At 38.1% G+C, this 18626-nt stretch overlaps 1 protein-coding gene across 2 annotated transcripts; it reads right to left on the minus strand.

Moving 5' to 3' along the window:
* Positions 1 to 1499: 1499 nt before the first annotated feature.
* LOC114260006 (putative inactive receptor-like protein kinase At3g56050) lies at positions 1500 to 9066 on the minus strand. 2 transcript variants are annotated; one of them, XM_028200038.2, is made up of 10 exons: positions 8912 to 9066; positions 8455 to 8737; positions 8122 to 8266; positions 7157 to 7228; positions 6869 to 7012; positions 6638 to 6778; positions 4850 to 5256; positions 3963 to 4153; positions 3743 to 3875; positions 1500 to 2277 (listed from the first exon to the last, which is right to left on the minus strand). In XM_028200038.2, the coding sequence occupies exons 2-10, from the start codon at positions 8558 to 8560 to the stop codon at positions 1712 to 1714; spliced, it is 1905 nt and encodes a 634-aa protein (XP_028055839.2). In that variant the 5' UTR covers positions 8561 to 8737; positions 8912 to 9066; the 3' UTR covers positions 1500 to 1711. The 2 variants fall into 2 exon arrangements, with proteins under 2 accessions (XP_028055839.2, XP_028055838.2); XM_028200037.2 differs by having other exon boundaries at positions 8455 to 8632; positions 8912 to 9053.
* Positions 9067 to 18626: the final 9560 nt, after the last annotated feature.

The raw sequence follows: 18626 nt of genomic DNA on the forward strand, positions 1-18626 counted from the left end.
AAAAATAACTTATGAACTGAGCACCCTAAAAAAATATTGTAATTTTTTTTATCCGACTAACATATAAATTGGACTTTTTTTATTCATTTTTTTTTAATCTGTTAATCTCGACATCATGATGATAATATCGACCAACACAAACACACGCTATGCAATGTATATTGCATCTTTGCTTTTTTGCTAGAAATGAAAGGGAAGCTTTAGGTGACTGTCACTGATTAGCATGTTATTTATCTTACACTGATACTAATGGAATGGTTAAAGCCTTTTAATGCTTGCTTCTTCATTTCACTAAAAAATGAAAAGAAGAGGGTTGATTGGGGCCGGGGGTTCCCAATGGGTTTCGTCGGCAGTGGGGTAGTAAGACTACGAACTCCTTCGTCAGTGGGTTTTTTGCTCAACCCCTCCTCTCTCTCACTTGCAGTTACATTCAAATCAAAGAAGGCAAAAAAAAGTTTAAACTGAAATTAGTTGAAATCTCAATTCAAAAAGCAGTGCAAAATGAAACCCAAATCTTGATTCTAGTCGGAAAGCAATAAAAAAACAAATTGATGGCCCAATCTGGGTTTGATTTCAATTTTTCAAATCTGGATAAAAAAAACAAATTGATGACCCAATCTGAGTTTGATGGACATGGATAAAAAACTTGCAGCAGAATACCTTTTGGAAGAGTTGTCTTCGTACCATGGAGTTATTATTAGACAGGTAACTTTCATTAGCATTTGGTCTTCTTAGTCTCGTAAGTTGTTATATCTAAAAGTTTTATTCTTTCAAAATTAATTGAGTGTGTTTTAAGCAAGATGGGGCTTTTTTTTTTTATCAATATATAGATGAAACAAATGGTGGAAATTTACATCAAACTTGCTTAACTAGAAACAAGGAGAGAGGTTTGATGTGAAACAAATTGATGACCCAATTTGTTTTTGTTTGATTTCAAACAAAAACAGAACATAGGGAAATTTGAATCTGTTGGACCTGTTAAAGTTTTTTGAATCTGTTAGATTTATTGAATTTTTTTGACTAATAGCTTCTTAGAGCTTCTTCTTCACTCCCTCATCTCTCTCTCTCTCTCTGTCTTTTTCACAACTTCTTGGAGCTTTTTCTTCACCCCCTCATCTGTGTCTCCTCTCTCTCACCTTCTTCACAACTTCTTGGAGCTTTTTCTTCACCCCCTCATCTGTGTCTCCTTTCTCTCACTCTCTCTCACCTTCGTTGTTGAATGACTGAAACAAAGGAAATTTGTTTTTTAATTTTTTTAAAAATTTACTCACCAAAACGACGTCATTTTTGTGAGATTTTAATCTTAACCCTTGGTTCTTCTAGTGAGACAGGTGTCGCGCTCTACTAAACTCACTTTACCAGATCACTGCAGGGAAACATTCTAGAGGATCTTAACGCATATCCAACACGTGCAATTTTCAGCAAGCCTATAGGAATTTTCTGGTCCAGAAAACTGGAAAACATGAAAGCAAAAAAGCAGTTAACATAAAAAGATACTCTTCGGGAAAAAAAAAAAAAAAAAAATTAACTTATCAACTCACAAGTATATTTGCTTTTCTTCTACATCCTAACACAGCCATATTCAGAACAACAACAAACCAAAACAAAGAAGCTTTCCCTTCACCATTTTCCCTTTCCTTTTCTGTGTTATGTACAAGCATACCATGCCCTAAACTAGGTACAAGTTACCAGCTCTGGACAATTTCACCCGTTAGCTTGCATCTGCAGACAGAATCTCGAGCTCTGCCCACCAGAGAGGAGAGGCTTTAGGTTTTGCTCCATCGGGTCCTATTTCCGTTATCTCTCTCAATCTTGCAGTGACTTCTCTCATTTGCGGTCTTTGTTTCGGGTTAGGGTGTACACAAGATCTAATCACGTCACCAATTTTTTCAAGTTGCTCGACTTGAAACGATTTTAGAGTAGGGTCCACCATTTCTCTAAAGGATTTTTCTCCTCTTAAATAGTCCGATGCCCAATCCTCGAGTGAGCCACTGTCGACTGAGTAAGGGAGCTTACCAGTGATCATTTCAAACAACAAAACGCCAAAGCTGTAGAGATTCCTTTCTCGATTTGATTCCATCTCGGCTGCAGCTACTTCCCTCCAGAAACCAAAATCTGAGACCTTGGCTGCGTAATCTTCGGTGAGATGGACCGCTGAAGAGTTCAGGTTTTTGTGGGCTATGGGCGGTGTCAGTTGGTGCATGTGGTCGAGGCAGTAAGCCATGCCCATTGTAATCCTCATCCGCATCACCCAATCCAAGTGTTCTGCTTCTTTTACTGCAGGAAAAAACAATCACCTCCATGATATGAAGCACATATACTACAAAAAAAAGTCACAAGTATCCGATACATCTAAAGAGTATCCAAAATTTATTTTTTAATTTTTTCAGTTTCTGATATTTCTCAGATACAGCGGAGGCCAAAATATATTTTTGAAGGATTTTAATACGGTTCAAACTGTGAACTTAATAAAAATACAAAAATACCAAATTTATTATACTACTTAAGTACTCATAGAATGATCAGACGAAGAAAAAAGGATGGAACCTTAGACAGAGAAATGAAGAAACGAAGCAGCAGTATCGATGGTCAATCCCCCGCTCTCTCTGAATTAATGTATTAATTCAGATACGGCACAGGCCAAAATATATTTTTGAAAGATTTTAATAGGGTTTAAACCGTAAACTTACAAAAATACAAAAATACCAAATGTATTATACTACTTATGTACTTATAGAATGATCAGACGAAGAAAAAAGGATGGAACCTTAGACAGAGAAATGAAGAAATGAAGCAGCAGTATTGACGGTCAATCCCCCCTCTCTCTCTGAATTAATGTTTGATATTGCCAAATGAATGAATGAACTATTTTTGGTTTTACCTTTATGCATACTATATTATTAAAAAATATGATATATATTCATATTTACAAATGTATATCCGTCAGTTGTACTTGTATCCTATTTTTTTTTAGGTTTTGTCGTATTGTTGTATCTGTATAAAATATTGTGCATTCACATGTATTTTGTGTTTATGTATGTGTTTGGCTTATGTGTTCGTAGCAAAATTGAAGGAACAAGGAAAAAAATCAGTTATCAAATGGAACACAGAAATATTCCTGAGCATGACAACATGGCACAACCTTCTTTTTTATGCAACAAAAAAGAAATGAACAAACAAACAGAGAACATTCATGCGTGCAAGTTCATGGTAAGTTCTTGTCCTGTGTTCGTTTGCATGACCTCATCAACACAGCACAGCAAGTGATAAGATTATTATGGTAAAAAAGATGATAGTCATGCAAAAATTTAGAAAAATCTTTTATGAGATATTTATATGGGATAAAGTCAAATGTAATCCATTTGTTTCTTCGTTTTACTATTAGGAATGAGATCATAGCCACCACAGCAGCCAAGAAAATACTGAGTGATTTTAGAGGCAATATGGATTAGTCAAACCTCAACTTTAGCGTAGTTAAAGCCTTTTCAACACCAAAACAAGTCAGCACAATCAATTTCCAAATAAATAGATAAATGAACATATATTTAATATAAAAGAGTTTGATTAAGATTTATATGGTCTTCATACACCACATGTTTAGCACCAAAGAATGTATCACCCACTCAGGTGTCTCCGTTTTCAAAATTATTATAGGTCATCAGTAACTATGAAAGCATAAAAGAATTAGCTAATAAACAAAATTGCTTCTACATAAAAATGAAGACAACAGTTAGATACTCACTATGTAAATGCTCAAAGAGTGTCCCATTCGGTGCATATTCAAAGACCAACATTCTAGTGAAAGGCTCATCTTCCACACAATACCCAAGAAGATTTACAAAATTCTTGTGGTTCACTTTTGATAACGTGTCAACCTGAAACCATTGCAGAATGAAATATTCAGGGAATGTGAAACTGAATAGAAACAGCATAATGTTTGGTGAGGTTAATTTGTAAGCTACCTTATTCCTGAACTGGACTTCTAGAATATTTGACCAATCCTTGGCAGATGCCACTGCAACTGAAGTAACAGCTATTTCGACTCCATTAGACAATGTCCCTTTGTATACTGTTCCAATTGATGAAGAACTGATCACGTTGCTGAAATCTTCACAAGCTGTCTCAAGCTCTGATCTTTTGAGCTTTGGCACACCTAAGAAGAAAAATCAGAAAACATGCATCTTTATGAACATATGAATCAAAATGATTAATTGCTATACCAGATTCAAAATTTTAATATATTGTTACACATCTCAAACTAGAGAAACTGTGAGATTGTTACCATTGCACTACCATAGACAATGGGATGCATTTATACTGAACTAGCGGTTGCCACACGCGATGCGTGTGCAATTCAAATAAATAAAAATAAAATAAAATATTTATCATATATTGTGTGCTAGTTAAGTGGTAAAAGTCTTACTCATTTGACATAAGTCTAAGGTTCAAACCTCCTCTCATCTATCTATTTTTTTTTTATATTTCAAACGTCATCTATCTATTTTTTTTTTTTATTTCAAATAAAAAAATAGACACATGACAACATAAGAAATAAAGGCTTCACAACACCATAAGAGGTGTTCACTTTATAATAGTATAGATAATTGCTTAGATAAAATATTTCAAGTCCTTACACTGACCTAGGAGTAACTTTAGAGGTCTGATGTTAAGGCTGTGTTTGGATCTTGGATTTAGTTAGGGATTTGGAAACCTTGTTTTTTCCTTTTCTTTTCCAAATTCATACCCAAATTCATGATCCAAACACAGCCTAAGGAGCAGGCTTTGCCCTTGTAGGCATCCTTATTAGATAAAGCATAAATTTAGATCGTTCTTGTGAGAGAAAAATTACCGGTTACAAAGGCTTTCTGCAGCTGTCCACTTATTCCTGTGGCCCAGGGTCTGACAACAGACACCTTATTTCCTTGACAGAAGAATAAACCAATGACCAAAGCAGACAACGCAGTACCTCCGATGGCTAGAGATAATATTAGAACTCGATGTTTTGAACCGGACCTTTTGACTGGCGTGCTGTTGTTTTCTGCAGGTGAAGGCATTGCAGCAGAAACGGGAGGTGGAAAAGCATAGACAGCAGAGGCAGGAGGCAGGGTAGGGGAATATGATGGAGACACTGATGATGGAGATGGTGATGGTGGTGGTGATGGAAATTGTGACGGTACCGGTTCATTTATCGGCAGATTAATAGGTTTCTCTTGTAGCAGTCTTCGATGAACTGCATCTCCAGTTTGGGCAATGTTCCTGGAAAAATAAAAGCAGCCTGTCATGAAGTTGACCACAATAATAACGAGATATCCTAATTTCGTGAAAGCTCTGTACATGGATGGACTCAGGGGCAAGATTTATATAAGCCCATATAAAAGAGAACATGAAAAGAATGTCCAGATCCTTTATGTACACAACATATCCATGTTTTTATTTTTTAGATTGGACAACATATCCATGTTAAATGTTGCTTCTGATCATAGTTGTCAAATCGTGAATATTACCTCGAATCAAAATGGCCTTCATACATCCTTATTTTCTACTTCAGTATTACCTCACCTTTTCAATAAAATAGCAATACATAATTCATATCACAAGTTATTTTAACCTTAAACATCTTTAGAAGATACACTATGATTTCTTTTAAGGGGGGAAAAAAAATGAGAAGATATGATTAAAAACATATCAGGTCCGACTCAATTTGATTTGATCCTATAGTAAACTCCCTGATCTCCAAAGTAACAAAAAATCATGTATATATGTTTGTTATTTTTGTACTAAACACTATTAGAAGATGTATTATATCATTTTAACTAAAAAAAAATAGAGAAAAAAAGAATTGAAATATGTTGGTCATGATAGTTTCAAGAATTGCATAAATCGTAAAAAATAAATCGAATCGTAAATTGATAGTGAATCGTGCAATTTACTTCAAAACAGAGACACCCATAGATTTGTATTAATTTTGCAAAAAATTGCAAATTGAATCGTAAGATTCTGATAATAGAACTTCTGATACATGGAGACATAATTTGCTAATAAGTTGCCAATTATCCCAAAAGCTAAAGCTGTTAGGAAATGACCTCGTCATGCACGTGTAGATGCAAACAAACATAAAGATTGTCTGATGCAAACGAGAGAAGAAATAATGCAAATGGGGAACAAATGTAAATGGAGAGACTTGAACCCAATACCACCCCCAATTGAGCTCCGATATCATGTTAAGCTACCAATTATCCCAAAAACTTATGCTCTTAGGGAATAGGCCCAACAATATATATCAAGCTATTCAACATTTGCATGATAGTTTTGACTTTTGAGTAAAATTCCCAACGGCATGCTATGGCTTCGTTTAAGAAGTTGCTATTTTAGTAGGCTATTTTAGTTTTTGGCTATTTTAGTAGGCTAAAATTTTTGTGTTTGGGAAGATGATTGGATTTTTTTGTGGTTGGATGTGATGTTTGTGAGAAAAAAAGTGAAATGATTATGGGTTTGATGCGATATTTTGTCTTATTAGCTATTTTAGCCTATTTTGTCTTTTTGTGAATTTTAGCCTAAACTAGGCTATTTTTTTTCTTGCCAAACACCCCCTATGCTGAAATACTACCTTGTCCCACAGAAAAATGAACAGACATACCATGAGATAGATCTTTCACTGGAAGATGATCTTTGTGCTGCATTAGACAGCTGGTTCTCATCTACCTGAACTTCAGAAATCAATACGAGCTCGTGAATTTCATGGGATGTGCTATCAAAAAGGTCATTGTTATCTAGTCGACTGCAATACAGTAAGAAAAATAAATCAAAACAAGCAGATAGAAAGGATGCCCTCAATGAAAATCAAATTCATTTGTAAATTTCAGCTTACAGGATTGCCGGTGACAGATTATTGCCAAGCTCAGATGGAAGTGGTCCGCTGAAGTTATTGTATCCCAGATCTAACACCTCCAACTCCATCAGCTCTCCAATCTCTTCGGGAATGATTCCATAGAAGGAGTTATTGCGTAAGATACTGCAAAGAAATGCACAAGAAAACACAGGTATAATACATAAAATCAGGATATAAGGACACATGGTTCTATGATGAACTGAACAGTGAACAATTCAATACATAAAAAATTATTGGCAATTAGGTAACAAACTGATATATTCTTACATAGACTTTATGTGGATCAGGTTTCCCAGATCAGGTGCTAGTGTTCCTCCAAGACACAGATCTTTCAAGTTCCTGCAAATTGTACAAACCAATCTTAGAATGATTAGAAGTCATCATTACCTATCCAAAATAAAAATGTCCATACCTAAAGAGTAGAAACTATAAAATTTATTTGAAATCAGTGTCACACCCAAAAAAACTAAGTCACCTATGTAGTAATTGTAACAACTGATTTATAATTTACAAAATGAAATAAATTATCAAAAAAAGAATGAATTCAGATCCCAAATGCATTAAGCTCATGCGTGTTTTTCCTTATTCAATTCTCAGCTAGAAAGAACATTGTAAGTAATAATTAAGGGATTGGCTTCCCTCCAGTCGGGGTACTGTTGGGCCCGTGGAGGCCCACCACGGTTCCGTTTCGATAATTCGGCCGTTTCGATAATGTGTAGAACTCGTCGAGTACTATATGCCAGTCAAGAATTTCGTTGATCGGATATCAATAGTTATTTCATCGGATTATATTTCTGTCAACCATTTATTTTTTCACTGTCAATTTTTTTTATACAAAACTGATTTGATCATATATTTATTGATATCCGATCAACGCGAATTTTTACAAATATTTAGTATTCGACAAGTTTTACAGATTGAACGGTTTAGATTATTAAAACAAGGCCTGTGGTAAGCCCCATGGGCCCAACAGCACCCTCCATTGGGCTGGAGGGAAGCCAAACCCATAATTAAGAGCACAATCATTTATTTCACAATAAGCAAACCATATCAATTTAATACGAGAACTACTTACAAAGGGTAATGCTAGGGACACCAAATTTTCTACCAAACAAATGACCAAATGTCTCACACGGGTGTGGGGTCCGCAATTTTGTGGGCCCCACACCCATGTGAGATATTTGGTCATTTGTTTGGTAAAAAATTTGGGACCTCTAGCATTTTCCACTTACAAAACTAGAACATTTCCATTCGAACACTGCACGCCAAACCATGAACACGGATTGATTACTCCAACGCCAACATCATCATTCCAATTTGACAAAGCCCCAAACGGGTCACTCACCACTCTCTCCCTAAATCTCAGCAACGCCAAACCTGCGCATAAACAATATAATCCACTGTAAATCACATCATCTCTATTCTAAACCTCCATTAAAATTATAAATAATTTATAAAAAATATATATATATTAAAACAATGAATTTTGCGTTCTTCGATTTTCCTGCACTTTCTCAGCAACCAAATGATGTGATGTGAAGTAAATTCAAGTAAAAATCTCGAACCTTGATCGTTGAGAGAGCAACACAAATTCAAATTCTGATATAGCAAGCACGCCATCACCATCAAAATCGGCAAGCGATGATCTCTAAATCCCCAAAGCTCGATCATTTCAACAACAAAAGAAATAAAAACCCTAGATTTATTCCTCCAATCAGGATCAATCGATAGCAACACGAGTTCCTGAAGAGTCCAAATCACGAACCGAGTTGACTCAGACTACAGTACATCCCAACGAACCATAAACGAGTGAAGAGATAGAGATCATAAATGGACTTGGGTTAATAACTGCGAATTCAAAGAAGATGACGGGTTTGAAAACGCGTGAAGATCTGGAAGCTTTTTTTTTTGTTTTTTTAAACTTCAAAAAGTAAGCTGGACTGAAAGTTAGTGATACTGTTTTTGAATAGCCAAAAACCGTGAGAACAGTGGCCAAGAAGATGCAGAAGAAGAAGCCCCTACTGAGTTCTCTGAATCGCTTGCAAGTTTCTGAGGTTTAGGTGCCGTCGCCAACCTTCTCATTCTCTCTCTCTTTCTCATCTCTCTCTCTATCTATTCAACATCCATATGTATTATAGCGAAAATTAATTGAGGAAAATTCTCACCCTATGCAAGTTGCAACACTCCATAAAATTGCATAGAGATTTATCAATTTACGTAAGAGTTTAGGTTAAGTTTGGCATGATCGAAAAAGATAAAAAATTAAAAAGTTATTATCCTATTTAAGTCACATTATCTTGTTTAAGTCACACCACCTCTCTAACACATCACTTCAAACCCAATCCAAATTCAATCCATATTTTATAAAAAGTCAAAAATAGTCTAATTGGCATGAATTAAAATAGTATGTATATATATATATTTTTTATATATCTTTTTATAAAAAATTAAAAAATATCGTAATGTAATACATTCCAAACAATTTTTAAGTTTTCTCATAAAAATGTGCAAATTATTTGAATTTATGTTTAATTTACATATTTTTATAAAATTATTTATATATAATGTGCATTGTATACAGGAACATTTTCCAACTATTAAATACCCCCACTATTGGCATTATTCACTTTGTGGGGGTGTGCTATATAAACACATTTTTTATTTTATTTAAGTCATATCATCTCTTTATTTTTCTAAATATTTTTTTGTAAAAATTCAAAAATTACACTTATGTAAATCGTTCCAAACAATAATTTTTATTTTAAAATAAAATACATAAATTTATTTATAAAATTGATTTTATCACATTATTTTTGTTGAGTTTTTTTTATTATTTATATAAATAGAGTTTTTGTATTTTCGTTAAGATTAATGCCTCAGACCCCCAAGCCCCCAGTGGGGTGTGATTGGTCTTTATTTTATTTTATGATCCAATGATCAACCCCCACGTGTGTGTGGGAGGAGGGGGAGGGGGTGGGAGTAATTGGAGACTGAGGGTCTTAAGCATAGCTCTTTCGTTAAAGCTTAATTTATTTCGGATTAAGTAAAAAGAAAGAGAGGGAAAATGAAAATAAATAAATAATCTTTATGAGTTTGTTTACCTTGAAAGTGGTGAAAAGTAAAAAAAATAAATTAAATTAAAGTTCTTTTACAACACATATTATTAGCATTGTAACTAATTTTTAATTTCTTGTAAAAAAATATAATAAAAACTTGAATGTATGATAGCTAAACTTTTAAATTTTACTTTTTTACAAAATTTCATCTTAATAAAATGTTTGGAAGAAAATATATTTTCTTTTCTTTTATTTCATTTTCTTTTGCTTTCTATTAAATTTTCTTTTTAAACACAAAACCTAAAGATAAATTATTAAACATAAGCACCATTTGTTATTGTTTACTTGATATTTTAAATCAATTACATACTAATTTTTTAAGGAGTAAAATATATTGAGCCACTGTAATTAAGGATTTAAGAATAAACAATGACTTATTTAATGTATATTTTATTTTTTCATTAATTAAGAGTATTTAGGAAAAAATTTAATAACATTCTAAGATTGTCTAGTAATTTTCTTAGTCATCAAAAGGTTAGAGATTCATAAATTAGATCCCATAATTTACCAATAATGAAATAAAAAGAGAATTTAATTGTGAAAAATGTTATTAATTTTAAATATTCTACTAAATATTTTATATAAATGTGAGACGAACATTTGTAAATCTCATATAAATCCTACATTCATATAAAACAAACATTTAATAAAATACTTAAAAACTCTAATATTACTTTTTAGTTGTGAAGCCTATCTCATCAAATTACAGAAGGGTATGAACATTGACTGAGTTAATGGGACTAGTCAGTGGTGGCCCAACCCCGATCTCGTAATCATCAACAAAACATTTTAAAAAGTGATTATATCTCCTATATTAAAATGTGGAGTTTGCTAGTTTTGCTCAACGAATTACAAAAGTCAAATATATCCAATCCTAAGTAGGTATTTGGTAAAGTTCAGTGAAGCTGCTCGCGAACTTTCAAGTAGCTTAGGTGTTGTTAGGATGTTGATTATTTTTTTTTTTTTTTTTAGTTTTTTAATTATTTTAATTTGGAGTTAAAAAATTTTATTTAGAATAATTTTTTAAATTTTTATAGAAAAAATAAAATAATTATGTTTTGGATGTGACTTTTTTCTGAATTAAAAAATTTATTTTATCTTTTTGTGACTATTTTATCTCTAACACATCCCAACCCAACCCCCAAACGAGTGCTAAAATCTATCATTTTTTTTTTACATTTTTTAATAAATTTTATTTCTAAGACTTTTTTTTTTTTGGTTAATAAGATATAAAATAAAACAGAAAAATTACAAATTTACAATGGGCATGCCCCAAGTCCTACCATAACTATACAAACCACCAATACAAACAAAACAAATGAAAAACATAACTAACACACAGACTAAGACTATGTAGTCAACACTATGTAGCCAACAATAAGAAGCAGCACCAGCCATATCAAAACAGGGTAGCCACGTAACAACACTTGTACCCAAACAACTGTTCAAACACCATGTCTGTAATACCCTCGAAATAATAACATTAAACCCATCAAATAAAACATTTATTGACATACGAAATATCCACATTCTTCTATTCATCAAAGTTTCATTACAAAAGTATTACATGTTAACAACAAAAGCAAAATGCCCTACGGGCTTACGGCTTTCCAAGTTAACACTTGATTACAACAAAAGAGTATTAACTCATCTACACATTAAGCCCTCGGCTTGAATATACATGTAATACATTAAAAAGGAACTTAAACAACAAAAATCTGCCCGCCTCTAGCCTCCCAAGCTATGATCTTGGAGATGGCATGCTACCTATACCTGAAAATGATATTCTCATATAGGGTGAGCCACAGCCTAGTAAAAATACACTAAACCAACCATGAACAATGACTAAAAGATTAGCAATTGATAGATGGCCAACACTGATACATCCACATAAATCACATTTTTTGTCATACGACTTATGAGTCCAAGTTACTTTTCATTTTTCCTTTTTCAACAGATAAGCATATTAGCTCTATCATCATCTCAACAGATATGTATAAAAACTATATCCCACATTCACAGATAAGCATATAAGCTATATCCACACTTCACAAAGATAAGCATATTAGCTCTATCTTCACTTCTCTAGACAAGCATATGAGTTGTATCTACGGAATTCATCCCCTATCTTCTCCCAACACTATCCGGTTTAGAGGTACATCCCCCATCTTCCCCTAAACCGCGGAGTACATCCCCCATCTCCTCCTCTACACATAGCGTATACAAACACATTGGTTCTATATACAATCACTCAATACATACAGTTAATGTATTCTATCAACCGTCAAATTTCATGACACATTCCATTGATTAGTTTTCATTTGCCTAATCATCATGCATTGTCTACAACAATCACGACTATCCTCCACCAATAGCCCAATGCAGTTATTTCTAAACAGAAAATAAATGCACAAATGGATATTCAATCAACATTTCAATTCGGTGAGTGATAAATAATTCAACTACACCCTTTAACCCCATGCATTCCCAATCTCAACAATTCCATTTCATTTCCTCATTTCTCACAATTAATTATCCTAATTAATCAAACAATGTAATTAGGTCATTTTCCATAATTAACATTACAACCCTTAGGTCCCATTTTCATCGATGATTCAACATTTATTCCATTTCTCTATGCCAAACATGCATCTAGGTTTATTATAAATAAAACTCCAACTTTTGTAAAATAACACAAAAGCCCCAAACTTTCACAAAATTACCAAACCAACCCCAACATCTCAAAATACTAAAATTTAAAGACAAAATCCATAGAGAGGAGTAGGATATCCCTACCTCAAATCCGGAGCCCCAAGGGAGAAGATGACAAAACCCAACGTGCTTCAAATCCTGAAATTTTCAGATTAAAACGTAACCCTCGACGATCAACAACTTTTTTGTAAAGGCCAAAGATGAGCAAATCACTCCTACTAGATCAAAACCTAGAGAGAAGGTAGAGTTCTAGAGTGAGAGGTTCAACAATGGTGTTTTTTTGGAAAAGTAGGAGAGAGAAGAGAAAGTGAAAAAGTGATTTGAAAAGTCAAAACTCGGAACTTAAACCCAGTTGCCCCGCTCGAGCGTCACTCACAGACTCCCGCTCGAGCGTCAACCATCCCGCTCGAGCGGCGGATGCACACTCCCAGAACTTTTTACAGAACTAGGTCTCCGCTCGAGCGTCAACTCTCCCGCTCGAGCGTCACACACAGAACCCCACTCAAGCGGCCAATCCCACGCTCGAGCTTCCAACACTGCACAGGAAATACTGGATGGATGCAATCCCGCTCGAGCGCCAAAACCCCCGCTCGAGCGGACTGGTCAAAATCTGGGCAACTAGTTTTGATTTCTAAACTCAACCAACCTGTAACAAACCTGCCCAACACATCCTATAACTCAAATACGAAGTAAAAAGGATGTAAACAAGATAATAATCAACTACCAACATCCACGGACACATGTCCGGATCACTGTACAACAAGGGTAAATCCGGGATCGCTATAACCTTCCCCCCTTAAAGAATTTCGTCCTCGAAATTAAACACAAGTTTTCAAAAACAGGTTTTCTTCCATTTTAAACAATGTTACATTTCAACATTCAACAATTCGACCCATTACCGGTCATCCCATCCCTTTAACAAGAGGCATTTCACAATATGTAAACAACATATGTACTTTCAACATGCATCAACATTACGCATTTCCTTTCCAATTTCAACAATACATTCAACATATATAATGTTACATTCAACTTCCATATGAGGCAAGTTCCAAAACATACTTCCAATAAACCAAACATTTTCAATGTTTCACAACTTAAGACATATATAAAAGCTCTTAAGTTTAACAATAGTTCAAAATTTAAATACAAGATTACATATCAACAAACAAGTCTGGATATTTCTCACGGACTTCCAACTCACGTTCTCAAGTGGCTTCCTCCACTCCGTGATGTTTCCACAAGACTTTCACCAAAGGAATGGTCTTGCCACGCAGAACCTGATCCCGCCTATCCAAGACCCGAACCGGTCTCTCCTCATACGAGGCATCCTCACCTACCTCTAAATCGGTCCAATCCAATACATGTGATGGATCTGGATCATACTTCCGAAGCATACTAACATCAAAGACGTCATGAACTCCGGACAACTGCGACGGTAAAGCTAACTGATAAGCAACCTCGCCAATCCTCTCAAGGATCTCAAAAGGACCAATAAACTGAGGGGATAACTTCTCACTCTTCCCAAACCTCATCAAGCCTCGCCTAGGTGATATTTTCAAGAAAATATGATCACCTACCTCAAACACCAAAGGCCTCATCCTACGGTCAGCATAAGATTTCTGACGACTCTGGGCTGTAACAAGCCTCCTACGGATAAGTTCAACTTTCTCCGTCGTCTCCCTAACCAACTCCGGACCCAACAAAGGTGCATCACCCACCTCAGCCCAACAAACTGGAGATCTACACGGTCGGCCATACAAGGCCTCAAACGGTGCCATACCGATGCTAGACTGAAAACTGTTGTTGTAGGCAAACTCTACCAAGGGTAAGTGCCTCTCCCACGTCCCACTAAAGTCAAGGACACAACCTCGAAGCATATCCTCAAGGATCTAAATAGTACGCTCGGACTGTCCGTCAGTCTGAGGATGATAAGCCGTACTAAAGGTCAACTTAGTACCCAAGGTACTCTGCAAACTCTGCCACAACCTAGCAGTAAAACGAGGATCTCTATCTGAGACGATCGTCACTGGGACCCCGTGCAATCTCACTATGTCCCGAACATACAAGTCGGTAAGATGATCTACCGAATCTCTCACGCGCATAGGAATAAAGTGCGCCGACTTAGTCAACCGGTCTACAACCACCCAAATGGCGTCACTACCCCGCTGAGTCCTCGGAAGACCTACAACGAAGTCCATAGTGACATGCTCCCACTTCCACTCGGCAATAGGCAAGGGTTGCAACAAACCCGCTGGCCTCTGATGCTCAGCCTTCACTTGCTGGCAAGTAAGGCACTTCGATACGAAAACAGCCACATCTCTCTTCATACCCCGCCACCAAAACTGGCGACTCAAATCCCGATACATCTTAGTGCCTCCCGGATGCACCGCAAGACGTGAGTGGTGAAACTCTCGGAGTACTTCCTCTCGGCAAGACTCCGGCACAAACAAACGGTCTCGGTATCTCACACTCAGGTCGGGATACACCGTCAAACCCTTCTCAACCTTCCCACTTGAGATTTTCTCTCGGAGGGATTCTACCTCAAGGTCACCTCTCTGTGCCTCTAACACTCTAGTCACAAGTGTAGGTTGCGCGACAACGAAAAACAAGGCCGCAGCCTCAACAGATTTGCCCAGTAGCAAATCAAACTCGCCAAGAGCTCCCAACATCTCCCATTCTCGGATGGCAATACAAGCTACATCACTAATGGATTTCCTACTTAGGGCATCGGCCACAACATTGGCCTTTCCCGGGTGATAATGCAACTCAAAGTCGTAGTCCTCAATGAACTCTAGCCATCTCCTCTACCTCAAATTCAAGTCTCTCTATGTAAACAGATACTTCAAACTCTTGTGGTCCGAGAACACCTCGAACTTCTCACCATAAAGGTAGTGCCTCCAAATCTTCAAGGCAAAGATCACTGCTGCTAACTCTAGGTCGTGTGTGGGGTAATTCTTCTCGTGTATTTTCAACTGACGTGAGCCATAAGCTACCACTTTCCTCTCTTGCATCAACACACAACCTAAACCCTCTCGCGAGGCATCACAATAAACCGCATAACCCAACCCCCTCTCCGGAATAATCAAAACCGGAGCGGTGGTCAATCTATCCTTCAGCTCTTGGAACGACTTTTCACAAGTCTCATTCCACACAAACTTGACCCCTTTCTGCGTCAATCTAGTCAACGGTGACGCTAACTTGGAGAAATCTTTCACAAACCGACGGTAATACCCAGCTAATCCCAGAAAACTGCGGATCTCAAACACACTCTTAGGCTGTGCCCAATCTTGCACTGCCTCTACCTTGGATGTATCAACAGACACTCCTTCCCCGGATACCACGTGGCCTAAGAATTTCACCTCTCCTAGCCAGAACTCACACTTCCCAAACTTGGCACACAGCCTATGGGCTCTAAGCAACTCAAGCACCACTCTCAAGTGTTCCTTGTGCTCCTCCTCTGAAGGCGAATAGATAAGAATGTCATCCACGAAAACGACCACAAATCGATCTAAGAATTCCCGGAAGATCCGGTTCATCAAGTCCATAAAGACTGCCGGTGCATTGGTAAGCCCAAATGGCATCACCAGAAACTCATAATGGCCATACCGCGTTCGGAATGCCGTCTTAGGAATATCCTCCTCCCTGACCCTCAACTGGTGGTAACCCGATCTCAAGTCTATCTTAGAGAAACAACGGGAATCCTTCAACTGGTCAAACAAATCATCTATACGGGGCATAGGGTACTTATTCTTAACCGTAGCCCGATTCAACTTCCGGTAGTCAATACACAATCTCAAGGCGCCATCTTTCTTTTTAGCAAAGAGGGCCGGTGCTCCCCACGGGGAAACACTAGGGCGAACAAAGCCCTTATCTAGCAATTCTTGGAGCTGAACTTTCAACTCAACCAACTCTGCTGGAGCAAAACGGTAAGGTGCCATAGAAATCGGCGCCGTGCCGGGCACTAAATCAATGGAGAACTCAATCTCCCGATGAGGTGGCAAACTAACGAGATCCTCGGGAAAGACGTCCGAGTACTCACAAACTACCCTCGGCAAAGCAACCTGGGTTTCATCACACTCACCACTCTCAAAGCTAGCAAGTAGACCACTAAGCTCACTTCGCCCTCGCGAATCATACCCCGGTGGCAAAACGCTACCAACCCGGTCTCCCAAGAAATGGAACCACTCCCCGCTCAAGGTACATAACGTGACCCTCTGGCGGTAGCAATCAATAACAGCCCGGTATGACGATAGCCAGTCCATACCCAAAATAACATCAAAGCCCTTTCATGGGCATGACAACAAACGGAAAAGGAAGCCTATGGTCGGCGACCTCTATATCACAACATTTAACACCCTGTTTCAAAATCAACTCACCACCAATAGGCGATACCACACAAATAGGAGATGTTAACTGCGCCAACTCCAATTCCAAAACAGATGCAAATGCAGCAGATACAAAAGAATGAGATGCACCCGTGTCAATCAACACACTAGCAACCGAGTTGCAAAACAGAAAAGTACCTCTCACTACTGATGGAGCCGGTACTAAATCCTGCGCGGTAACAGCATACACGCGCCCTGTAGGCCCCTGATCTACCTGCTCACCCCTCGGAGCAAAAGACTGCTGCACAGACTGGGATGACGAAGCTCCCGGATTGGCTCTCGAGGCCTGCACAGACTGAGCTGGCTGAAAACTCTGCGTCTGCCTGGAACCAGACGCTCCCGAAGTGGCACTCAACTGTGGGCAAAACCTCTTCAGGTGCCCAGGCTGTCCACACTGATAACAAGACAAGGGCTGCCCCCTGCCCAAACTCTGACTCTGCGGTCTAGCTGAAGAAGAAGCAGTTCTCTGACCCCTACCCTTCTGCGGGCAAACTGAAACCTTGTGACCTAGCTGGCCACACTTGTAACAAGCAAACTCCCCCTGATTGCCTCTCCCGAGCCTACACTCGGCACTGGAAAGGTCGATCTAGAAACTGCACCCTGAGGCTGCTGAGGGTTATAACCCCTCTGTCTCTAGCCATCACCCTGACCATCCTGGCTCCTCTTAAAGCCCCTCTGCTCTTCCTCCTCTTCCTGCATCATAATTTCCATATGAGCAGTGGCATCTACCAGGTGTCTATACTCTCGGATGTAAGACCCACCAACTCTCAACTTGAGGTCCCGCCTCAACTTCCGCTCAAACTCATAGCAACGGCGTTCCTCAGACTCCACCAGTTCAGGTGCAAACTTGGACAGACTGGTAAAAGTAGCCTCAAACTCGGCCACTGACAAGCCCTGCTGTTTAAGCCGGCTAAACTGATCCCTCAGCTTCTCCCTAGCTGCTGCAGACAAAAACCTCTCCTGAAAAGCATGTACAAACGCCTCCCATGTACCCCCAACACGAGCCTTCTCGTACTTCCACCATTGACCCGCATCTCCCTTCAGCTGGAAGGATGCCAAGGTCACTTTCAGTGCTCCGTCCTCGATGCCAAGCATCTCGAACGTCTTACTTATTTGCTCTAGCCACTCATCAGCCTTCAGCGGCTCCTTCGGATCCCCGATAAACTCATCCGGATTAGACCGAAAAAACTCCCTCTTCAAGAAAGAAGGCCCTGCCTCAGCTACCTGATTCCCAGCCCTGAGAATACCCAAAGCCCCTGCTATCTCTCGTGCCAAGGCACTCATAGCCTATTGACCCGCTGGCTCGGCCACGTTGGCCTGACCAACTCCCTCCTGTACTGCCGGAACCTCCTCCGGTAACGGTACTTCCTGCCTCGCAGGCCTACCACGCCTAGCACCTCTTCCTCGTCCTGACATCCTAATAAAGGTAATACAGAACGTTAGCACATTCACAATGTGCCAAAACTAAACACTCACGTCCTAATGCACGGACAACAGTAATTCACTCCACGTAAGCACATA

Source organism: Camellia sinensis, chromosome 1 (genome assembly GCF_055761805.1).
Source record: "Camellia sinensis isolate YWXY chromosome 1, ASM5576180v1, whole genome shotgun sequence".
In the NCBI taxonomy this organism is placed as follows: domain Eukaryota; kingdom Viridiplantae; phylum Streptophyta; class Magnoliopsida; order Ericales; family Theaceae; genus Camellia; species Camellia sinensis.

Coding starts and splice junctions, on each gene's coding strand:
- LOC114260006 (XM_028200037.2), bottom strand. CDS start 8,989: ATGAGAAAGAGAGAGAGAATGAGAAGGTTGGCGACGGCACCTAAACCT. Junction 7,229..8,121: donor AATGGAAATGTTCTAGTTTT/GTAAGTGGAAAA, acceptor TACAATTTGCAG/GAACTTGAAAGATCTGTGTC. Junction 5,257..6,637: donor AGTGAAAGATCTATCTCATG/GTATGTCTGTTC, acceptor TTATTTTTCCAG/GAACATTGCCCAAACTGGAG.